This window comes from Bos taurus, chromosome 3, assembly GCF_002263795.3.
Source record: "Bos taurus isolate L1 Dominette 01449 registration number 42190680 breed Hereford chromosome 3, ARS-UCD2.0, whole genome shotgun sequence".
NCBI lineage: Eukaryota > Metazoa > Chordata > Mammalia > Artiodactyla > Bovidae > Bos > Bos taurus.
In genome coordinates, this window is record NC_037330.1 from 56709640 (window position 1) to 56735203 (window position 25564).

The 25564-nt window shown below is 42.3% G+C and overlaps 1 protein-coding gene and 1 non-coding gene across 3 annotated transcripts in view; both read right to left on the reverse strand.

The window, feature by feature from the left end:
• Positions 1-5661, reverse strand: part of LMO4 (LIM domain only 4) — a 16729-nt gene extending 11068 nt beyond the window's left edge. The window contains exons 1-2 of one of the 2 annotated variants that reach the window (XM_024989692.2): positions 5301-5661; positions 2250-2488 (exon numbers count right to left, since the gene is read on the reverse strand). In XM_024989692.2, the coding sequence (XP_024845460.1) occupies positions 2250-2485 (236 nt within the window). In that variant the 5' untranslated portion in view covers positions 2486-2488; positions 5301-5661. Of the gene's footprint in view, positions 1-2249; positions 2489-2680; positions 2738-5300 lie in introns of those variants that run through there. The other variant, NM_001034751.1, reaches the window with a different exon arrangement.
• Positions 5662-5970: 309 nt separating this feature from the next.
• On the reverse strand, positions 5971-6042 carry MIR10185 (microRNA mir-10185). The gene has a single exon (NR_162222.1). It is a non-coding gene; the product is annotated as a microRNA mir-10185 (primary transcript).
• Positions 6043-25564: the final 19522 nt, after the last annotated feature.

Sequence of the window (25564 nt, forward strand, 5' to 3'; positions counted from 1 at the left end):
CGGCGGCCCTCACTGCAGAATTGAAAGCGCCTTCAACAAGTGGACCGAGGGGAGGCTGGGGAGGGAGTAGCTGAGAGGGAAAGGAACACGCGCCTCCCCACCTTCCCACCCTTTTGACATCTTGGTGGGCAGAAGGAAGGAACACTGAAGGAAGTCTTAGGAGATCCCTTTAAAATGGGGAGTTGGGGAGGGGGCGGGGGGAAGATGCTGCTGCTAAGCTCTAAGCAGTGTGAGGAAAGGATCAATTTGGTACTGAGCTAGAACACATCTCTCCAGGACAAATCTAAGGTTCTCAGGGTATCCTCTGGTTCACCAGCAATGGTTCCAGTTTTCAGTAAGGAAAAAAGAAAGGAAAGGAGAATATGGACTCAATTAATTGATGTTTGGGGTTGGGCACACATCCTTCCTTTCTCCATTAAGCCACGAGAAAAACACCAAATGGGCATTGATATTTGTTCCCAAGAATAAGGAAAGAAATGGAAGTGATTCCCAGGAAGCCACTTGCCTAAACTTGTCCCGAGGGAATGCAAGTGGACCCATCTTCTTTTTAATTAGTGGTAATCAGAATGTTTTCTGAAGGCACATGGTAAGGAGATGAATCTGTACCATTCAGTGCTTCTGAACAGCACTGTCAATTTTTCCCCTTTAAGCCACCCTCCTTACCACAGTTTTGCTCTCTATTTAATTACAATACTGTCAAAGCTTATGGCATTGCTTGGAATGAGAATAAGAAAGCATTACACCCATGCTCCTGCTGGTTTTCCAACACTTCTAAAAAAACACTTTATGAAATTAATGCTGCCCTCTTAATTTAAAAATAAAAGCCCTCTCCCTTCCTATATACATATATTTTTAACTTTGCTGATTGAGGAGGCCAGTACTGCATTACTGGAAAACCAAATGTCACCTTATTCCATCATTTTACACTACTGATATCGCTGCGATAAACATAGCCATACTACTCAGCTCCAAATTGCACTGGGGTCTTTTGCAGTTTTAGACCCAGAGTGAGGGAATCACAATAGAGCTAAACTTCAAAAAAAAAACCTCATCTATTGATTAACCCACATAGAAGAAAGAGCAAAAATGTTCTAATCTCTATTAAGAAAACGGTTTAGAGCAGAAATTCAAATAGAACGCAGTTCTTTAAAGTAAGCGGTATTCTAATATCAACCGTGTGGGCGTGGGTTTTTTTTTTTTAATTACTGGATGTTGAAACAGAACACCTCCTAGAAGCATTCATGTGCATCAGTCTATCAAACCATTTACTCAAATTAAATGTGTAATCCTTCAAATGCCTCCTTTCAAATTAATGAGTTTAAGTAGCTTGAGTTCACCTGAAAAGATCCTATAGGCACCTGACCTCCTGAATTCTTTCCATTAATTGCACTGAAACTTGTTGGAAAAGGCTGCTTACATGGGCATATGAATGTTCGTATACATTGCTTTAAAATGCAAGATTAGTATAATTCTATAGCCTCTTTTCCTAAATCTCTTGGGGATCAAGGGCAGTGATACAAATAACAAAAAACCCAAAATCTGAACATTCCTCAATTGAAAGCACTGCAAAATTTTACATCACAAACCACAGGCTAACACTGGAGTATTTCGAGCCTCCAAGTAACAGTACAAAAAGAGAAACATTACCATTAAGGTTTTTTTTTTTTTTTTTCTTGTTTGGGTTCCTTTGCTACAAGAAAAATGACAAGTCTTGAAACTGATAGGTAACTAGCAGTTTTCACAAGGGGCACAAAGAATGAGTCAATTTTCTACTCAAGAAAGTTTAAGGTGCTTATGTAAATATCATAATCAGCCATCACCATTCGCAAATCATTTCTCACTAACCACACAAAATTTTAAGTCAATCTTTTGTCTCCGAGTTCCTGTGTGGGCCCCTACCTTGCTTTAAGAAAGCAGCTTAACTCCCACTAGAAATGTTTATTCTTAGTGGAGGGTCCAACTGGGGCTGACCACTTGAAACTCTGGTCCTGAGAGTGCGCAACCTTGGCACACCTAGCGGCCCAGTCCCACCAGATGTGCAGTTTTCAGTTAGTATGGCCTTCGCGATTAATCTGCCATTAAAAATTGGAGGACTAACACATGCTTCTTTAACCCTTAAATTTCAGCCAGCCAGGTTTTTAATGTGTATTCTCAGAGGTGCCCTGTTCCTTTCCTTAAAATCCTTGGTAATCTTTGGCCTTGTTACTGCTCTGCCCGCCAATGTTGGGGAAAAGGCAGCCAAGTCTTACCTAATGTAGTCGTTTCTGCAAAGGATCATGCCGCTCTTGGTGTAACAGGACGTGCCGATGTCGCCCAGCTGCGCCTGGCAGCAGGAGCACTTGAGGCACCGGCTATGCCAGTAGCTGTCCATGGCATACAGCAGAAAGCGGTCCGCAATCTTGCCCCCGCAGCCTGCGCAACGCTTCCAGGAGAGGGAGCCGGCCGTCACTGGGGGCGGCTGGGAGCTGCTGCCCGGATTCACCATGGTCTGCAGAGGGCGGGAAGCAGACAGGGAGAGAGAGACAAAACAGGGGCGATGCAAAAGTTAGTAATCTCCGCGCTAGAGAGCGAACCCGTTCCCCCCCAGAGCTGCTGGAAGGAAGCAGCAGAGCAAGGGCGGGAAGGAGGAAGACGGGGAGAGGGAAGGAGGGAGTCTTGCCGGCAGCAGCCGCCTGTTTACTTTTCTCAAGCTTTGTTCTGGGGCCACGAGCTCCTCTCAACTTTCCAGCGCTCGCCGCCGCTGACAATTTCAGCTCGGGTACTGTCAAAACTCCGAGAGCCAGGCTCCGCCGCGCGCTCCACCCCTCGCGGCGCCTCCTCCCGGCCCCCGCCTCCGCCCACCGCCCCCTCCGCCCACCGCCCCCTCCTCCCCTCCTTCGCAGCCCGCCTCCAGCAAATGAGGGTCAAACCCACCCACCGCCGCGCCCGGCCCCTCCCCGGGCCCCGCCGAGCCTAGAGCGCTCGCCGAGGGGAGTGGGGAGGCGGCGGCCCCCGCCGGAGCCACGTTCCCTCCCGAGCTCTGCCCCGGGAAGTGCAGCTGCAGTTCACAAGTTGGAAATAGTTCGGCTTTCTGAAAGGGAAGGAGGGGAGGAACCAGCAGAGGGGAGATGGAGACCATGATGGTGGGAGGGAAGGCGAGGAGACGGTGTGTGTGTTTGGGGGGGGGGGGGGGGGGGGGGGGCGGGGGTGTAAAGTTGCGAAACTGGTTTTTCGTATTTTAAACAGCACCTTTCACATGCCATTGTGGTGACCGCCATCTCCCATTATTGTTCCAAATCTCATTTCATTTTGAAGATCAATCAGTGTTTTCTCTGGGTTTTCAGGACACAGGCAAGAATAATAGATCATTGAACTTTAGGATGCCTGTTAACTTCCTATACAAACACTCTCCACTTTGGTCTCACTAATCTGCCCTTGATCAGCAATTTAAATGCTAAAGCTTTGTTCCTCCAAAGGGGCGGGGGGAGCCAGGGGTACGTTACAGATAATATGCGAGAAGGAACTGTTTAAGGATGCACAAGTTATCTCCGAGCCAGTCCTGCCGTCACCAAAAACTGCTTTTAAAAATCCCCCACTCTTTCTAATGAATGTCACGAGAGAAGCAACTGGGGTATAATATAGGAATCAATTTATAAAGCTTAGCCTAAACCGATTAATTTGTTGCCTCCAATCCTGGGTCCAATAAAGTCCTCGTGTTCCTCCAGTCACTTATTCTATAAAAAGATCAAGTTATTTACTGCCAATTAAGCAGCCTGTTTTGTCTTTGTCCTCTGTAAGCCGAGAGTGTGGGCTCCCCTCGAGGCTCCCGGCTATCTGCTCAAGACATTCAGCTGATACCTCAGAAGGGAGAGGGCGAACTTTGCCTGTCCCCAGCCCAACTCGGCTACTGCAGGAGAAAAAAAAAAAAAATATGAGGGGAAGGGAACGAAACAAGGACTCGGGTTCCTTAAATAGGCCGATTTTAAACACATTTCCTCCGAAAGAGTCCCGGAACGTGTGTCCAGTGACCGCACAATAAACCAGAATAAGAACTGCACCAATTAAGCTGTAACAAAACCCTGAGACTTTGGAAACAGGACCACTCTAAAACCCATTAGCATTGCATTTATCCGAATGCATCATACCTTTATGTAAATTGATTTATCTGATGCATTTACTCGAGGAATTGCTTTTTGTTACAATTTGCCCTAACCCAAATGAATCTGCATTTCCTGCCCTAGGTCTTTAAACAACCCCCCCCCCCGCCCCGTTTTAATCGCTCCAAATTCCTTTTTAAAAGAGGAGAGGGAGGGAGGAGATTCCAAGCTCTTCCCCGCCCCCATCTTTGGTGAGAGGTAAATATATATGTATTTTTTTTTTAAAGGAAACACTACACTGAGAAAAGCATCCAGTAACCCCATTAGCTAAAGCTCTTAAGGACAAGCAATACCTTAATGCTGATTAAATCTAAAAGAGATGAATCAAGAGGACTGACCAGAAACTGACTCCCCTGATAACTAAGGACGGGCCCTCATCAAGTTTCATTTAGAGTTGGGGAAAAAAAAAGAAAGAAAGCTTTTAAGTTAAATAGGCTTATACTCTAGTAATTACATAGCCAAGCAATTTAGGTCCTGGGATAGTCAGTGAAATAGAAAGCAGAACTGGCAGCTAGAGGCAAAATCTGCCCCCCTTTAACAACGTCTCTGGTGTTTTTTAATGGAGACCAAGGGAGGGACAAACGTAGCGCTGGCAATTTGTAGTACAAAAATGGATGCTTAATTCATGTCTTGATTTTAATTAGGTGATTCACCGGATTTCTTCTGGATTGGAACAAAAGACTTATAAGCCAAGAGGAATTTTTTAAAAGAACCAGCAATACCCAATCTTGCTCACTTAGATCCTTTCTGCCACTGTTTCAAAAATAGTGTGTGTGGGGGGGGGGGGGGGGTGGAGTGGAGGGTCGTGACTATTTCCCCCACACTACTTCTCAGACTTAAACCCTTATAGCACCTCCAGCCTTTCCCTTCGGAACTGAAAATATACCCACCCCCCCTCCAAGGTCTCCAACAGCCCCATCTCCAAGAAGAACCCTTTTGTAAGCAGGAACCGCTACAAAGCTGGCGGCCCGGGGCTGTCCTCCGTGCTAGCTCGCAGGCCGGCCTCGGTAGTTTCAGACTCGCGCATTATCTAAGCCGACGTATTGTTTACTTGCAATTTGGGACGGTCAAGGGAAGGAAGCCAAAGAAAACAGCCCCGGCCCAAATCGGCCCTCTCCTCTTTCTCCCCCCTCCCTGCCCGCGGCTCCCCAGCCGTCCCCTTACCTGCTTTTCCCCTATATTGCAATATTGCGAGAGGCGACGCCGGCGAAATGCGAGCGAAGCCGCTCGGCTTCCAAGGAAGGGGCGCCTCGGCTGGCGGAGCTGGAGGGAGGGGGGATGTTCTCGCAGAAGCAGGAAAGGGGAGGAGGGGGCTAAGGGCCGCTTTTTTTTTTTTTTTTAACGCGCAGCTCTGAGGCTAGGTTGGGGGGCCCCGCGTAAGTGGCGGGCGGCGGGGAGCAGAAGTGTCAGTCTCGGTCCTCGCCGTTCTCCTCCGCCTCCGGCTCCGGCTCCGCGCGAGCAGCTGCAGGAGCCCTCGGCCCGCGCAGCGCGGCGCAGCGGCAGCAACTGCTGCAATCGCTGCTGCAAGTTTGGCAATGTGGCTTCACTTTGTATATTCCCCCGCCCGGCGGCCCCCGCCCCGCCCGCGCTCCTCCTCCTCCACCTCCGCCTGCCTCCCTCCCGCGCGCCCGCCCGCTCGCTCGGGGCTGCTGGCGGCGGCAGCGGCTCGGCCGAGCTTCCTGCACCTCCAGCCGGGGAGCGGCCGCAGACACAACAGCCCCGGGAGCGGTGGCGGCGGCGGCCGCGGGGCGAGTGCTCTCGGGAGGCGGGGAGCTGTGGCCGGAGGGGCCCGGCGCGCCGGAGCCTGCGCCGCTGCCGGGGCTGCTGCTGCCCGGCTCGGAGGCGGCGGCGGTGGCGGCGGCGCTGGCCTCTAGCCGGCTCGCTCGCTCCCTCCGCGGCTCTTACACATGTGTTACTGACAGAGCAAAATCCCAACTACTCCCCGGCTCTGCCGCCGACGTCAGCGACCCTCAGCCACTGGGCGGCCGGATTGTTCAGGCGGAATAATAAAACCTGCCAATCCGGGCAAGGACAAAGGGATGACTGAAACGAGACTCCGGGGGCGGGGGAGAGAGCCAGGCGGAGGAGCGGGCCGAGGCTGGAGCGGGGAAGGGCCGGAATCAGGTGGGGAGAAGTCACCCGGGCGCGGCAAACCCTGCCGGGGCGGTCCCACGCGGCCCGGGAGTACGAGTCGAGGCACCGGGGACCCACTTGCCCTCCGTGCGCGCGAGGTATCCCCGGGACCCGCCCCAGTAGTCCCTCGGGGACAGCCAGTCCCTCGCGGAGACGAGCCCTTTAGGAAACTTACTTCACATCTGCCTTGGAAATGGGTCTCTGTTGGGGTAGGAAGGCTTTCCCGAGATCTCCGAGCTGTGGAGATCTGTGCTGTGTTTTTTGAGGTGTTTTTGTTTTTTAAATTCACCATGTTAGAGATTTATGAACCTTAGTGGAAGTTTAATTCACAAGGTAGAAACAGTCAGGAACTCAGTAGTTCTAAAACACTGCCTGTTTCCCATCAATCCATGTATAAACTAAGGGCCCATTAGGCATTTCATAGGTATTTATCAACGTTGGTAAAAAGATCACAGTCTACTTTCAAAGTTCAGGAAAACTTTAGGGAAAAAACCCTTGCCCCTTGTATCCACCCCACTGTAGAGGATGAGACGCCAAATTTCTCTTCGCCCTCAGAGTGATGGAAGTTATCGCAGTATTAGAAATCCCACAGCCTCTGGAGAGAAGAAAAGTTATTTCTAGTGTAAATCAAGTTTTGAGGAACGCTTTGAGGGTGGTAGCCTGAGTGTCTCATTCAGTTCAGCCTAGATGCTTAAATACCTAGTCCTTCAACTTTTATCTGCTCTGCCAAATAGGTTTAATAAATCTCCGATCTGAGGCTAATATTAGGTCTGATTATTATTAGTAAGTTCCAGAGAGATTTTTCTGGTGGAAATTATCATGAAAGTGCAAAGCCCTTCTGCTAAGTATCATTAAGTAAAACCAGTCTTGTGGGACAAGTTTTCATATTGTATTACACACAGCACTGCTAGATTGAGAAAAGGGACCTGCAGAAGAATCTAGCTACAGACAATGCAGATGTTCAACATCTATGGTTTTAGCGTCTGTTTGGGGGGATTTCTGTCTTTCAAACCATCAAAACTAAGTCTGCAAAAGAAACTATAGTCGTTGCCTACAACATCGAGCAGAGGACATTTTTAAATACCAGTTAGAACGCGCCTCTCTTTATATGTCTAGCACCTTGAAATGAAATGGCTTACTTGTATTGATTGGAACTTAAAATTTCATTTTTATGGTCAAATCACTATGTGCATGTATGAAAAATATTTTTTAATCTTTAAAACTATAATAATAATTAAAATGTTCTGGATAGAAAACAGCTGCAGATGGGTGTGATTAAAGAAGGCCAACTTAAAAAAATGTAATGTTCCTTGAAGGTTGGTAAAGAAAACTCAATTAAACCAAACGATGAAAGGAACCCAGTAAACAATAATACATTTTAATCCCCTGGTTCAGCTTCAATTTGTTAATAATTTATAATAATCAAAATGAGATGACACAAGATCTTAGTGGGCTGCAATTAAGTTCTGATTTGACCTGTGGAAGTAAATTTCCTGCTCTGGCCCTTCATTTTCTCATCCACAAATGAAGGAATCAAGCCAAATCATCTTTATCTTTCCTCTTTTTAAAAAAACATTATTTTCTACAGAACATTTAATACATAGGTCTGGAAGGAATTGTGGTGCTTTATTTCCCAAAGTACGTACACTAAAAGGAAATCTTTATTTTAAAATGAAATGTTAGAAAACTAATCAAACATTAGATATCACGAAGTTATTATCCAAAGGATTATAGTTTCTATGGAAGGAAAGGAAGAGAAAAGGATGGATAAAACTTTGAATACAGATCTCTAGGCTTGGAGGGGCCTAGGAGATGGTGTTTTCACTCTGACTGTGAGTGGAGTGAAGACTTTACACATGTCCCTGCAGATTGGAGTTAGAGGATGTTACCAAAGACCTTTATTTCCTGATATTGTGGTTATAGAAATACAAAAGCGATGATGGCTAACAGTCTCTATTTAGAGGGGTAGGAAGTAAATACATTCCCTGTAATCAAAAACCAGGTGTACTTTAACCAGAGCGCCACCTCTGGGTAGTCTTTATTTCTGCATTCCTTGCACTTAGCAGTCCTTTCTCATCCGAGTAGTAGTAGTAGGATTTTGGTCTGCAAGAGCCTGCTATTAATAGAATGGGGTAGCAATGTTAATCTTTTATTTTCACTGATGCTAAATTTACAAAAACTGTGTAAATACATGTTCATTACAGGTAAGGCAGTTCTTTATTCAAGTGTTCTTCAAACTGATATAGAACAGTGCTCAAAATAATCCTGCTACTGCTGCTGCTAAGTTGCTTCAGTCGTGTCCGACTGTGTGCGACCCCATAGACGGCAGCCCACCAGGCCCCTCCGTCCATGGAATTTTCCAAGCAAGAGTACTGTAGTATATAGTAAAATTGCCTGAATTCAAAATAATAATGTTATAATATACCCAGCAGTTCAAGAAACCTCTTTTGATGTCATAGACTCATTTAGCTACTCACCTTAAATGACAAATAAGAATACAGTGCTTTGGAAAAGAAAGAGAAACTCAAATTATTTCTTTTCTTACATTCTAATTAAATGTATTGATCTTAGATCAAGCCCACATTCTCCCCACTCACCCCAAAATGCTTTGTCCATACCTTCCCTTCTTGTCCTCTAAGTCTTCCAATCATAATCATTCTTTTGTTCTCCAGGTGACGGTTCTCTGAGAATATCCTGTAGACACCCAGAGGTTCCACACAGACCCACGTCACCTTCTGTGCCCCCAGAAAGGCCAGATTATTTGATGCTGATATGGCAACTTCCACATCAAAGTGCCCCAGCTCTTGCTCAAGAATAAACAAACATTTAAACCTTTTAAAGGCAATGTAAAATTGTTTTTGAAGGCAGTCTTTTTAGAAAGCCCCGCCTTTTTTTTAATCTGCCTACCTTTATTGCTCTCATCATAAAGATCCCTTGAAATCAAAAGATTCAGTCAAAGTGAATCTGAAAAGCTTGAGTCTGGGACGATTTCAAAGTATAAAAGGTGTGGCGAGAAGAAGAGGCAATGATAGTTACCGACAGATGTCATAAGGAAGAAAGAAGACAAATGGCATGTAGGTGGCTGCCATTTTTCATGGTGGTGGTGTTGGCTAGGGAGTGGGAAGGTATTGCACAGTAGTAGAGACAGAGAGACTGCAGCATTTCAGTATAGGGATTCCTCTACATTGTGACACAAATGAATTTATCTATGAAACAGAAACAGGCTCACAGACATAGAGAACAGTGCTGTGGTTGCCAAGAGAGAGAGGGTGGGGGGTTTGAAATTAGCAGATGCAAACTATTCCAGTTGAGCTACTTCAAATCCTGAAAGATGATGCTGTGAAAGTGCTGCACTCAATATGCCAGCAAATTTGGGAAACTCAACAGTGGCCACAGGATTGGAAAAGGTCAGTTTTCATTCCAATCCCAAAGAAAGGCAATGCCAAAGAATACTCAAAGTACCACACAATTGCACTCATCTCACATGCTAGCAAAGTAATGCTCAAAATTCTCCAAGCCAGGCTTCAACAGTACATGAACCATGAACTTCCAGATGTTCAAGCTGGATTTTAGGAAAGGCAGAAGAACCAGAGATCAGATTGCCAACATCTGTTGGATCATCAAAAAAGCAAGAGAGTTCCAGAAAAACATCTGTTTCTGCTTTATTGACTGTGCCAAAGCCTTTGACTGTGTGGATCACAACAAACTGCGGAAAATTATTCTAGAGATGGGAATACCAGACCACCTGACCTGCTTCATGAAAAATCTGTATGCAGGTCAAGAAGAAACAGTTAGAACTGGACATGGAACAACAGACTGGTTCCAAATCAGGAAAGGAGTACATCAAGGCTATATATTGTCACCCTGCTTATTTAACTTATATGGAGAGTACATCATGCAAAATGCCGGGCTGGATGAAGCACAAGCTGGAACCAAGATTGCTGGGAGAAATATCAATAACCTCAGATACGCAGATGACACCACCTTTATGGCAGAAAGCAAAGAAGAACTAAAGAGCCTCTTAATGCAAGTGAAAGAGGAGATTGAAAAAGTTGGGTTAAAACTCAACATTCAGAAAACGAAGATCATAGCATCTGGTCCCATCACTTCGTGGCAAATAGATGGGGAAACAATGGAAATAGTGAGAGACTTTATTTTAGGGGCTCCAAAATCACTGGAGATGGTGATTATAGCCAAGAAATTAAAAGACACTTGCTCCTTGGAAGAAACACTATGACCAACCTCAGTTCAGTTCAGTTGCTCAGTTGTGTCCGACTCTTTGCGACCCCATGGACTGCAGCACGCCAGGCTTCCCTGTCCCATCACCAACTCCCGGAGCTTACTCAAACTCATGTCCATCAAGTCAGTGATGCCATCTAAACATCTCATCCTCTGTTGTCCCCTTCTTCTCCTGCCTTCAACCAACCTAGACAGCATATTAAAAAGCAGAGACATTACTTTGCCAACAAAGGTCCACCTAGTCAAAGCTATGATTTTTCCAGTAGTCATGTATGGATGTGAGATTTGGACTATAAAGAAAGCTGAGCACCAAAGAATTGATGCTTTTGAACTGTGGTGTTGGAGAAGACTCTTGAGAGTCCCTTGGACTGCAAGGAGATCCAGCCTGTCAATCCTAAAGGGAATCAGTCCTGTATTAATTGGAAGGACTGATGCTGAAGCTGAAGTTCCAATACGTAGGCCACTTGATGCAAAGAACTGACTCATTGGAAAAGACCCTGATGCTGGGAAAGATTGAAGGCAGGAGGAGAAGGGGACGACAGAGGATGAGATGGCTGGATGGCATCACCGACTTGATGGGCCTGAGTTTGAGTGAACTCCGGGAGTTGGTGATGGACAGGGAAGCCTGGCGTACAGCAGTCCATGGGGTCACAAAGAGTCGGACACGAATGAGCGACTGAACTGAACTGAAACTATATTATGTATGGAATGGACAAACAAGAAGCTCCTATTGTATAGCATGGGGAACTAATATTCAGTAGTGTGTGACAAACCATTATGGAAATGACTGTGAGAAAGAATGTGTATGTATATGTATAATTGAATCACTTTGCTATATTACAGAAGTTAACACAACATTGTGAATCAACTAAATGTCAATAAAATAACCTTTTTAAAGAGAATAGGGATTCATAATGAATTCATCTAAAAGACTATACTTCAAAGAATTATATCTTGGTTTTAAATACTTTAAATTTACCGTTTTTTGTATTTCTCAAAATCACTTAAAAATATCTCACTAAATGTTTCATGTGGTAAAGTTGTTGCTGTTTTAAAGTCTTCTTTTTTAAGCAATCCATATGTCTCTATTTGGTAAATGTGCCACCAAATTTATGTTAATCAGTATTTAGGAAGTTGTCATAACCTCTCTTTTATAGGGTAACTTAAAAGCATAGTGAAAAAGTTAATTTTATTGAAATAAAACAATTGGAAGATCACTGAGGAAAAGGAAACAACATTAACACTGTTGTGACTAGAAATATAATTTATGATATAGATTTTGCTTTTAATTATTCTACTTGATTAGAACATTTAAAACTCCTTGAAACCATGGGAAAGATGGGGAAGGTGATGGGAAAAAAGAAGATACGACTGTGACACATTCTTTTGCCTGACATAACAAGACCACTTTTATTACAGTGGCAAGAAATGACTCATTTTCTTCATACATGCTTATCAGGGTAGGAACCGGACTTACAAATCTCCCAATTCTGCCCTAGAACCACCATCAGCAAATCTTGAAGTATATTATATTTCATAGTGGTGATATTACAAGAAAGATTATTTGGCCTACTCCTGCTAGCTTTCAGGACTGAATTCTGTCAATAATATTCAACTACCAGTGATATTCTGCATATATCACTGCAAATTAATTATCAGACTGTGTATGTGAGTATGTTATATGTTCATTAGGGTCTTCAAAATGGTCTACTGCACCCACAGGCAGTGCTTATTAAAGTTGAGTTAGATCTTACTGCAGATAAATTTAATTTTGTAATAGTTACAAAAGAGGATATGTAGATGGCTGGGCGATTTGTATATATATGTGAGGTAATTATTACTAACAATATATATTAAAATTATAAATCCAGTAGAAAATAGCAATTCTATTTAACATTACTGTTCCTCTCTAAGACGATGGAAATAAGCATTTATTGATAGAGAAACTAAAGCGTTAAAACATAATTCATTCCCCCTATGTTCCCATTAACTGTTCTTGGTACAAGAAAGGCTAGTAGTTCAGAAATTTCATATATACCAATCCACAACTTCCTTAGTTACTGTCACTTTTAATTATAGTATTGAAATAATTAAGCTTTCTCTCTATGTGGATTTGTAATAAAATATAATATTTTAAAGTGTTATACTGGTCTCTATTTGCTCACTAAAAAAATTGATGAAAATATGATATTTATTCATCTAATTATAATGAATGACCCTGGTGGAATTAGGGGAGTTCAATCCATACCTGTCCATAGACTTGAAAAACACATATTTCTACTCTATACAGTGCCATAAATTTTTTAGAATAAAAAGAACAACCAGGTATGGATTTTTTTAAAATAATAAAATTGGATAACTCAATTGACTAAAATGTGTTCCCTCCACGCAGAGGTACACATTATAACGTCATCATTTATATTTCTCAACATAAATCAAATTTCATAATAAAATTGTTTTTGATGAATCACCACTTCTAGCTTCAAAACATTCTGACAGAGAAAGCAAATTTGTCGATTTCTCTGTATGATAAGAAATCACTGAAAATATATTTAAGACTTTTAGTCTAAGATGATCTTTTGCGCGGGCGGGGAGAGTTTCTTTTAAAAGGAAAATATTCAAGCCTTTTAAAATTTGGGAAAACAACTCAATAATAAAATAGTCTTTCTTTCCAGCATTTTTTCAGAGCCATCTGTTGTGCTCTCTGACAGTAAGGCCAGGAGAAGTCATTACAGAACAATACTCTGGAAACAGTTGGCTTCAAAGAAAGAATGAAAACTTAAACAACACTACCTTTGTACATGTTTGTTCTAATTAGTGGGTTAAAACATCCAAGCATTGTACCCAGATGTCGCTCTCTGTCCTGTTTTTATCGCTTTTCTCCACTGAGATAACATTTAGCACTGCATTGAAATTTCTACTTACTGTTTGTGTCCAGTAGTAAATCCTGGCACATTATTAGAATATCTGCCTGTTATCAGCTCAGTCAGGGAATGAATTATTGACTATAACTCATTGCTAGGAAGACTACATATGACACTCCAGTGAAGTTTTGATAATTTCTAGAAGTCATGGTAATTTATGGAAGGGGGTTTTGATTGATCTCCCACTACCTATTTCGCACCTATCAGTAAATAGGACATATATTGATGGTCTACTTGAACTACATTAACAATATGAGGAATTCACAACTTAAGCATTTTTTTTTACTACAATTTCTACTAAAACAGTAACTCAGTTTCTATGAATTTTCTTTTGTGTGGTTTACCCATGGAGTAGGGAAGCACGGATCTAGACTGTTGAATACATAATATCACTTTTGTAATAATTATTTAGAAATATCCCTCATTAGCAGTTGTATCAGCCTCTGCCTTTTGGAAAGAAAACCTTGAGACTGTTGGAACAGATGAGAATGAAACAGAATATATACTGAAGGATTTTAAAGAATATCTTCAAGTGTTACAATACAGCTCATAGAATAAAGGATAATTTTTTAATTAACAGTAGGCAACTTATTATTTGAAAAAATATTTGTAATATGTTTTATATAAAATTACAGATACCAATTAATATGATATGACTGTCCCCATAAAGTCTATTTGTCAGAACACTAATAATCACTAACAATCACAACTTTTTTTTTAAAATATTTATTTACTTGGCTGCACTGGGGCATGTGGGATCTTAGTTCCAGAACCAGAGATCAAATATGTGTCCCCTGCATTGCAAGGTGACCACCAGGGAAGTCCCACAACTTTCTTTCAATATAGGTTTATTTTCATCCTGTTTTATTTTTGCTACGTTCTCCAAATTCAGTTATTTCTCAGAGTCTCAGAGTAAACTCTACTAGACAAATGTTTCCTTTATTTCTTTCCTGAGTTTCCATCATTGCAATTTCATTATTGCTTTATTTACTACAATTGCTTCCTATAAAAATGACCAGTATTTTCAACTTCTACAATATACCATATAATAGAGCAAACAATATAAATAATAATTAATGGTTATTTCCTAAGTGACATTGAAAGCATATCTAGATTTCTAGAAATTTCAACTTACACCCAAATTGTATTTAGTAATCTGATACAAAAATAATGGTGTCTCTTTTGCCAGCACAGACAAGATTGGGGGTGGGTAACTTGACTGAATACTTGGCTTAAAGAAAATAATTCTTTCTTCATTTTATCTTAATTTAGTAGCTTCTAGCAGTCATCTAAACAATCTTAAAATTAAAAGATAATGTTAATGGGAGAGACTGTTGTCATAGGATAATGGTTTCCTGCTGCTAGATTAATGCAGTGGCAATAATACTAGAGCATTTATTGAAAATAAAGGGAAAGACAAAGCCAGGAGATTTATTTTTAAAGCAGGTGTCATGGATCCTATGACACTGTTGCATTATAATTACTTTGTTTCAATGTTGCCAAATGGTTGAGGGAAAAGGATCCCCTTTCCTGAAGGATATGGGGGTGACAGAATGATACTGGCTGGTACCCCCATGACTGGAGAGTGCATTCTTTCTAACTAGAGCAGCAGATTTGTTGTGATTCTTCTAATCAGATGGTCCCTTCTAAAGGCTGTGCCATTTAAAGAAACAAACACCAAAAATGCACAAATTAAGTGTCATTAACAACAACAACGAAAAAAGTAGGCATCTACTTAACACTGTTATCAATCATTCTGGAAGTATTAATAGGCCTTCCCACATTGGTACCCCAAATACCTTGCTCTCCCATAAGCCATAGGGATGGCCTATACGACAAAATCTCTGTCCATGGATTTATCTTCTTTGAATACATATGATAACGTTGGACTGAGTAACAGACTTCTCCAGGTGGCATCCTCACAGGTATGCTGTGCTAGTCAGAATTGAAAGATGGTCCCCAAGATTCCCAGCCCCTGGTATACACAGCCTGTATAATCCCATCTGCTTGAGTGAGGGTGGCCTGACTTAATAAGGTGAGCCCTTTCAAAAGAAGGTCTAAAGGTCAGAGATGGAAGAAGTCAAAAAGATTCAAAGCTGAAAAAGATGTTCTCCCACTAGTCTGGAAGGACAAATTGCCATATGAGAGACATGATAGAGGGGGCACATGGTAGGGACCTAAGGGTCACCTCTAGGACCTGAGAAGGGTCCCTAGTCAACTAGCAGAGAGTCAGGGACCTCAGTCCTTGAGCTGTAAGCACCTGAATGCTGCAACACCAGTGAACTTGAAAGAGTTCCTTGAGCCTCAGAGGAGATAGCAATCCTGGCTGACACCTTGATTTCAGCCTGGTAAGACTGAGCAGAGAGCCTGGATATGGCATGCCCATACTTCATACCTACAGAAACTCCAAGGTAATAAATGGATTCTGTTTTAAACAATTAGATTTATAGTAATTTGCTATGCAGCAATGGAAAACAAGTTCAAAAGATGTGTTGATGTTGTTCAGCCACTAAGTCACGTCCAACTCTTTACAACCCCACGGACTGCAGCACACCAGGCTTCTCTGTCCTCCACTACCTCCTGGAATTTGCTCAAATTCATGTCCAATGAGTTGGTGATGCCATCCAACCATCTCATCCTCTGTTGTCCCCTTCTCCTCCTGCCCTCCATCTTTCCCAGCACCACGGTCTTTTCCAATGAGTCAGCTCTTTGCATCAGGTGGCCAAACTATTGGAGCTTCAGCTTCAGCATCAGTCCTTCCAATGAATATTCAGGGTTGATTTCCTTTAGGATTGACTGGTTTGATATTCTTGCAGTCCAAAGGACTCTCAAGAGTCTTCTCCAGCACCACAGTTCAAAAGCATCAATTCTTGGGCACTTAGCCTTCTTTATGGTCCAGCTCTCACATCCATACGTGACTACTGGAAAAACCATAGCTTTGACTGTACAAACCTTTGTAGGCAAAGTGATGTCTCTGATTTTAAATCTATTTTTAAAGTGCTTTTAAACTGCTTTTAGAGTGATGTCTAGGTTTGTCATAGCTTTTCTTCCAAGAAACAAGAATCCTTTAATTTCATGGCTACAGTTACCTTCTGCAGTGATTTTGGAGCCCAAGAAAATAAAATGTCACTGTTTCCACTTTTTCCCCGTCTATTTGTTGTGAAGTGATGGGACTGGACACCATGATCTTCGTTTTTTGAATGTTGAGTTTTAAGCCAGATTTTTCACTCTCCTCTTTTTCCTTCATCACGAGGCTCTTTAGTTCCTCTTCTCTTTCTGCCTTTAGGATGGTGTCATCTGCATATGTGAGGTTGTTGATATTTCTCCCTACAATCTTGATTTCAGCTTGTGCTTCATCCAGGCCAGCATTTCACATAATGAACTCTGTTTAGTCAAGGCTATGTTAGAATCCCTAAGGGAAGCTTCCTATTTACTGAGCTCTCGAAGGTCATATGCCTGCTTCCTTGAGGGGAGGAAGGAATGGTCTCAAACTTCCATAGTAAGGGTAAGCCCAGGAGGTTCCTTCCCGCCAAGAATCTTTAGAGTGGCAGAGAAGTAATACTCCAGGAGAAGAGACACTATACAGTAAAAAAAAAAAAAAAAGTGACAAATGTCAGTCAAATTTTGGTGATCATAGGGTGAATACTAGAATCATGTACAAGGGAAAAGAGAGAACCTATCAGACAAGTACATCCAAACATGGCATTAAAAAGAAAGTGTGTCAGGCCACCAGGTATGTCATACTGAGCCTGAGGAAGGGAATTCAGCAGCACTTGGAAGGTCATATGAGCAAATTCTAGACACAATAATCCAACTGACTTTCTACATGCCCCACACTTGGGGAGTCACTCTATGTACAGCAACCAGAATAAGATGGATATTTACCTCTTTGTCCCTAAAATTCACAGGCTTCCCAGGTGACTCAGTGGGAAAGAATCTACGGACCAATGCAGGAGACGCAGTTTCAACCCCTGGGTCAGGAAGATCTCCTGGAGGAGAAAATGGCAACCCACTCCAGTATTCTTGCCTAGGAAATCCAATGGACAGAGGACCCTGGTGGGCTACAGTCCATGAGGTCGCAAACATACCCTCATATCAATTTCTTACCTGTCATTGTATCAGAAGCACCATGCTTCTCACCTCTTAGGAAGACAGGTGTCCATGATAATTTTGGAAGGAGGGATAAGGCGGTATTAGCTGCAAGTGTCACAGTCATGGTGAACAAATGTTCAGGAGGACACTAGGAGAGTCAGCCTGGTAGAGACAGGACACTGTTGACTTTGTTTTTAATTTTGTCTGTATGAAAATTGTTCTGTCTTCTATTCATTTGTTCATTCAAAATACACTGACCAAGCACCTACTATGTGCCAAGAAGTATTCAGTGTTGTAGACACAGAGAGCATCAAAGAAAGCAAAGTAAATGCTGTCGTGGTATCTACAGATAATTGTACATTAGATGGTAGTATTAATACCTGCTCTGAGGAAGAATCACTTAAGATGGTGACTGCAGCCAAGAAATTAAAAGATACTTGCTCCTTGGAAGAAAAGCTATGACCAACCTAGACAGCATATTAAAAAGCAGAGACATTACTTTGCCAACAAAGGTCCATCTAGTCAAGGCTGTGGTTTTTCCAGTAGTCATGTATGGATGTGAGAGTTGGACTATAAAGAAAGCTGAGCACTGAAGGATTGATGCTTTTGAACTGTGGTGTTGGAGAAGACTCTTGAGAGTCCCTTGGACTGCAAGGAGATCCAACAAGTCCATCCTAAAGGAGATCAGTCCTGAGTGTTCACTGGAAGGACTGATGCTGAAACTGAAGTTCCAATACTTTGGCCACCAGATGTGAAGAATTAACTCATTGGAAAAGACCCTGAAGCTGGGAAAGATTGAAGGTGGGAGGACAAGGGGACAACAGAGGATAAGATGGTTGGATAGCATCACCAACTCGATGGACATGATTTTGAGTAGGCTCCGGGAGTTGGTGATGGACAGGGAAGCCTGGCGTGCTGCAGTTCATGGGGTCGCAAAGAGTCGGACACAACTGAGCGACTGAACTGAACTGAAGAATGATAGGCAGCCGTCAGGCCCGGGTGGAATGGGTCTGGTGATGAATCACAGTTTCAAGCAGGTGAGTCACAGGAGGTCTCAATGATAATATTTGCACAGAAACCTATAGGAAGCAAAGGAGTCAGGACCCTGAGGGAAACTGAGTCCCAGGGAGAAGCAACTGCAGTGTAAATGCCCCGAGGAGATGTGTGCTGGGTCTGGTTTGGAAGAGGCAGGATGAGGCCAGGTGGCCTGGCTGTAGTAGGAGATGAGATCAGAGTTTAGATTGGGGCAGACTGGAGCTGATTGGGACAGCTCTCAGACTTGGGCTCTTACCTGGACTGGGAAGGGATTAGAGAGTTTTGAGGAGAAAAGAGATATGAGCTCATTTACATTTTAGAAAGTATAAACTACAAAGGTTTTAGGTAATAACAAAGAGGTCACCAGATAAAAGGTTCTTGCAGTAATCACGCAAGGGCTGATGGTGGCTTGAACCACAGTGATAGGAGAGGTGAGCTTAGAAGGAACAGATTTAAGATATATTTTGAGTATCTGAGGCAGATAAGACCACAGTTTCTATTTCAAAATTTACATCGATGAGTTCATGTGCCTTTGACAGCTCTTTTGTGCTTTTATGATTCATGATAGCTATAAATTCCCTTCTGCTTCTGAAAAGTTGGGCAGGACAACCCTCCCCCACCATCTCCCACCCAAAATGATTGCCCTTCCCTCCTGCTGAGTTTATGTCAGAAATAGCCATAATCTTGTTTTCACTCAAATTTCTATTTTAAATCAGAGGGAGAAATAATAAACACTGAACCTCTCAACCTGTGCCAGACCCTGAGCTAGGTTCTTTGCAGGTAACAGACCATTTAATCCTGTTAACAACCAGATACAAGGTATCATTGCCTCCATTTTAAAACTGAAGAAATGCAAATCATGAAAGTTAAGCGATTGCTCCAGATCATTGTCAAAGTTGAGGTTCAAAACCTGGAATTCCGCAGAGCTTAACAAGTTGAAGGAAGCTTCCGCAGTCCACTTGCATCTGCTAATAAATTAATATTTAGTTTTTAAACTGGTGGTTCTCAGCCAGAAATGATTTTGCCCCCTTGTAGACATTTGGCAATATCTGGAGACACTTTGAGTTGTCACAACTGGGAAGTGGGATTGCTATTGGCATGAGTTGGTGGCGGCCAGGGATACTGCTAAACATCCTACAAACCACAAGAAAAGACCCCTATAACAAAGGCTCATTCTGCCCAAAATGTCAATTGTGCCAATGAGGTTGAGAAACCCAGTGCTAAACCACTGCTAAATAATTAGATTGTCAGAGTACAAGTAACATCAGTTGTAAAACTGTTATTAATAATTTTTTCATTAAGATACTTAAAAATGAGGTTTCTGTAGTCAGAACAATTTCAGTGTTCATTGGGGTAAACTTTACAGTTATCCAGGGAAGTTTTACCCAGTATGTTCTACTGGCACAATGTTCAGTGCATGTAAGTTTTTGCGCTTATAAGAAAAAAATGTTAGATACCTGAAGTAAAAAGTTTAGGGGCTCCAAAGTGCAAAAGCAAAACTGCAAAAATAAAATTAAAAAATGTCCAAGTAAATGTCTACAAAGGAAACTGATTAACTTGAAACTTGTAATTTAATTCACTTCTTATATGTTGTTCAGTTGCTAAGTTGTGTCTGACTCTTTGCAAGTCGGACTACAGCACACCAGGCTTCCCTGTCCTTCACTAGGCACAATCAAACTGTATTTATTGTGAGATGTATTTTATGTTTTTCAGGTAGATATTCTAAAAGTAAGGTTTTGTAGGCTCTGCAGTAGTACAATAATACCTCTGAAGCCACCCTTCTAGGGATTACTATCAGGAAAAGAAGCAAGACTGCACCTGAATGAAGTGAAGTGCTGAGTCATGCCAAGATTCAAAGAAACACATTTCAGGCAGCAGAAACACCATGGGAATGGGAATGAGCTTTTTTGTTGTGCAGTTGCTCAGTCACATCCGACTCTTTGTGACCCCACGGAATGCAGCACGCCAGGCTGCCCTGTCCTTCACTATCTCCCGGAGTTTGCTCAAACTCGTGTCCTTTGAGTTGGTGATGCCATCCAACCATCTCATCCTCTGTCATCCCCTTCTCCTCCTGCCTTCAATCTTTCCCAGCATCAGGGTCTTTTCTAGTGAATCAGTTCTTCACATCAGGTAGCCAAAATATTGGAGCTTCAGCTACAGCATCAGTCCTTCCAGTGAAAATTCAGGATTGATTTACTTTAGGATTGACTATTTGATCTCCTTGCTGTTCAAGAGATTCTCAAGAGTCTTCTCTAGCACCACAGTTTAAAGGCATCAATTCTTCAGTGCTCAGCCTTGTTTATGGTCCAGTTCTCACATCCATACATGACTACTAGAAAAACCATAGCTTTGACTATACGGACCTTTGTCGGCAAAGTGACGTCTCTGCTTTTTAATGTGCCCTCAAGGTTTGTTATAGCTGTTCTTCCAAGGAGCAAGCATCTTCTAATTTCATGGCTGAATGCTCCATGTAAACAGATGTTGCTAAAATGGAGTAATCAGGACAGACTGTTTAACAGTTAATGTTGGAGGGAAAGACAGAGCCATTCATTTTTTTTTCATTTTTTTAAAAAAGCTTACTATTGTTTTAAACAGTTTTGAAAAGTTACATTGCATATACAGACATTACAAAATAGTGCAGAGCCATTAAATTTTAATCTGAGCACAATGGGCAGCCATTGGAGAGTGTCAAGCAAGGTAATGTCATAATCAGATTTTTTTACCTTTAATTTTTAAAATTTTATTTATTTATTTTATTTTACTTTTTGGCTGCACCAAAAGGCATCTGGGATCCTTATTCCCTGATGAGGGATCAAACCAGTCTGCCCCCTGCAGTGGAAATACAGACTCTTAACCACTGGACTGCCAGGGAAGTCCCAGATGTTTTTGTTTTGTTTTTTTTAACTGGGGAAGAATTGATGAAAGAGATGTGTGGCAGAATTAGCTTCAAGCTTACCCCTTCAATTCTCTCCTTCTTAGAACTAGAACCCCAATTCAAGCTGCCTGTGTTGTTGCCTGGAATAAAAGACTGTATTTTCCAAACTTCCCTTGTAGCTCCTGTGTCTAAGTTGTAGCCAATAAATAATATGTAAGGGAAAGTTAGGAAATGGTAACCCACTCCAGCATTCTTGCCTGAAAAACCCCATGGATGGGGGAGCCTGGAGGGCTACAATTCATGGGTCACAGTGAGTTGGACACGACTAAGTGTCTGAGCACAAGGGGAGACAGAGATAGGACTTCTAGCAAAGTGCTTAAAGAGCTGATTCATCTGAGAAGGACCCATTTTTTACCCTCCATATTTCTCCTTCCTTAGACCTAAAGTGTGGACCTAATGGCTTAAGCTTCACCATGAGATGACTTTGAGGATGAAATGGTATACCAGGATGAAGCCTCATACTGAGATGATGGAGCAGAGACATAAAAGCCCTGGTAAAAGATGGGTCTCTGGTGACACTGTGAAGTTGCCAAAACAACATTGGAATAGTTACTTCCAAACTTACATTAGAGAGAAATAGAGTTGGAACCAATTCTAACTGACATAGGAGGCAAAAGTGGAAGTCAAAGAATAGTGAAGAGATGACTGCAGAGAAAGAAGAAGTTGATGTGGTGAATGGGGGGAGTGATGAAAAATATAAGATTTCAGATATACTTTGGAGGTAGTGTTGAGAACATACATCATATGCTCAGCCTAGACCAATCATGATTAAATCTCTGAGCTGGAAGAAAGAAACACTTTCCCTGGAGTCAGCATATCTCAGTTCTGAAAAAAATCAGGAATTGATTAGCAGAGGAGTGGGTGAAGGGAAATAGCTGTTAGTTGAGTAATAAACAGTGTCTGCCATAATATTTCTTATTTTTACATAAAAATTCCAAAGCTGATCACAGTTACAGCTGATACTACATTTGGTACATGCAGTAACATGAACTGGTGCTCTTCTTGCTGCTGCCATTGATCTGCAAGGAATTGATTGTTAAGCATTTATGTATTTTTAATTGCAAAATAATCACTCCCATCTTCAAGACGTTCAACATGACAAAGACTTCTAAAACTAAAGATGCTGCCAAGTGAAAAAACTATCAACTGCATGGGTTTATTTCCCTCTATAATACTAAAGCCACCTGCTTGTCAACCTCAGAAGAGTAAACACAGTTTACACATGTGTAAAAGCTAAAAAGTTATTACTGACCAACTTTTGAGGAAATGTGATGCTGGGGATTTAAAAACATACACAAGGGAATTCTTTATGTGAACCTTAAAATTCTGGGACCCTCAGCTTCTGCTTCTCCATCCTCATGTTTAAGGTCTCTCACTTGCATTTATAAAGTTCCTTAAACATTCTATTGTCATTTGGCTCCAAGAAGAAAGTGTAGTAGTGTTAGTCTCTCAGTCGTGTCCGACCCTTTGCAATCCCATGGACTATAGCCTGCCAGGTTCCTCTGCCCATGGGATTTTCCAGGCAGGAATACTGTAGTGGGTTTCCATTTCCTTCTAAAAGAAGAAAGTGAATTATAGAAATAAGCTTCTCTTACTTCTTCTCATTTTGCTGCGATATATGGCAATCAGTTCAGTTCAGTCGCTCAGTCGTGTCCAACTCTTTTCGACCCCATGAATCACAGCACACCAGGCCTCCTTGTCCACCACCAACTCCCAGAGTTTACCCAAACTCATGTGCATCAAGTCGGTGATGCCATCCAGCCATCTCATCCTCTGCCGTCCCCTTTTCCTCCTGCCCCTAACCCCTCCCAGCATTAGGGTCTTTTCCAATGAGTCAACTCTTCACATGAGGTGGCCAAAGTATTGGAGTTTCAGCCACAGCATCAGTCCTGCCAATGAACACCCAGGACTGATCTCCTTTAGGATGGACTGGTTGGATCTCCTTGCAGTCCAAGGGACTCTCAAGAGTCTTCTCCAACACCACAGTTCAAAAGCATCAATTCTTCCGTGCTCAGTTTTCTTCACAGTCCAACTTACATCCATACATGACCACTGGAAAAACCATAGCCTTGACTAGACAGACCTTTGTTGGCAAAGTAATGTCTATGCTTTTGAATATGCTATCTAGGTTGGTCATAACATTCCTTCCAAGGAGTAAGCATCTTTTAATTTCATGGCTGCAATCACCATCTGCAGTGATTTTGGAGCCCCAAAACATAAAGTCTGACACTGTTTCCACTGTTTCCCCATCTATTTCCCATGAAGTGATGGGACCAGATGCCACGATCTTAGTTTTCTGAATGTTGAGCTTTAAGCCAACTTTTTGACTCTCCTCTTTCACTTTCCTCAAGAGGCTTTTTAGTTCCTATTCACTTTCTGCCATAAGGGTTGTGTCATCTGCATATCTGAAGTTATTGATATTTCTCCCGGCAATCTTGATTTCAGCTTGTGCTTCTTCCAGTCACTGCTTATTAAATGAGTGGGTGGTTGTTGGCAAGCAGGTTGTTGTTTACTTGCTAAATCGTGTCCAATTCTTTGAGATCCCATGAACTATAGCCCGTCAGGCTCCTCTGTCCATGGGATTTCCCAGGCAAGAACACTGGAGTGAGTTGTTATTTCCTTCCCAGGGGATCTTCCCGATTCAGGGATCAAACCTGTGTCTCCTGTGTTGGCAGACTGATTCTTTACCACTGAGCCACCAGGGACACCCAGTGGGAAGCAGGAGTTCTGCCTTATTCACAAAAATTGTGACCTTGTGGGAGTAGACTGGGCCATATCCTCATAATAACAAATTATACACATAATATATCTATTTTAGAGATGCTACTTAGCATCTCTTAAGAAAGTCTGAAGACACTAAAAGCTGCTGGAGCAAAATCAATAAGGAAATAATGACGGAGCGCCCACTATGTGAGATCCAAGCATGTCCTACTGTGCACAGCACTGAATAGGTTCTTCATAAGCAATAACTCAATGAATACAAAAGACTACAAAACATAGAGGTGTCTTACCCTTGGGGTCTTTATAATCTACTCTGAGGAGAATGAATTAAGGGATAAGAAATATCTGAAAGTAGACAGAGAATTTCAGTACGCCATTTGTATAAGCTGAAAAATAAAGAAACAAGGAGACCCACCAGATGGCAGTGAATAAAGTGAAAATCCATCAAATTCCAACGTGAGAAGAGATTTTAGGGAACTGCTGGTACCATCCCCACATTTCAGAGTGAAGTCAGTGAGATGCACAGAAATACAGGATGCAATAGACCCCAAATTACTGGCAGAGACTACTCTGGTCCCCAGGTAGCATACCCCCGTCCATCTACATCCCTTTCGGAGGCCAGAACATGCTGTTCTTTATTGACTTTTGGAAGTCACTGAGAGTGGTGACCTTGGAATAATTATCTCTTTAACTGGGAGACAGATGCTGCTATTTACCTTACCAACAAATCATTCACCATCATCCCCTTTCTCCTCTTTAGTGAAATTTTCAGTTTTGTTCAAACATCCAAAAACCAGGTGCTTTACAGGAGCCTGGGATCCTCCACAACCTCGGAGATAAATCATGGCTGGTCTAAGCCTAAGACAGTCCTTACTAGTGATTGGTTAGGAGTGGGCATGTGTTCCTGTTCTGGCCAATCAGATGGGAGAGGAGGTTAGCTATGGGTATTTCTAGGAAAACTTTTCTAGCTCTCTATTTAACAAGTGGTGGAAGAAATAAAGGCCTTTAGATTTTGTTAGGTAAGAATAAGATTCATGGACTTCAGTCACTTGTGACCATGAAAGGAGACACCAACACAGTGAGGCAGAGTGAATGGAAAGATAGTAAGAACCTGTGCTGAATGATAGTGGTGGTTGCCTGAGTTAAACCAGAAACGTCTATCTCAATTTTTTTTGTTGTGTGAGGAAAAAAGTACCCCTGTTGTTCTAGCCACTTTGGTTTTCTGATCACTGCAGCCAAAAGCACCCTAATTATTATAAGAGTGGGAACCAATCTTCAGAATTTCCATTAATCCTGAAGAAGTTTATTTTGTTTTCCGAAAACAACAACAAAGAGGGCTGTCTTTAGGA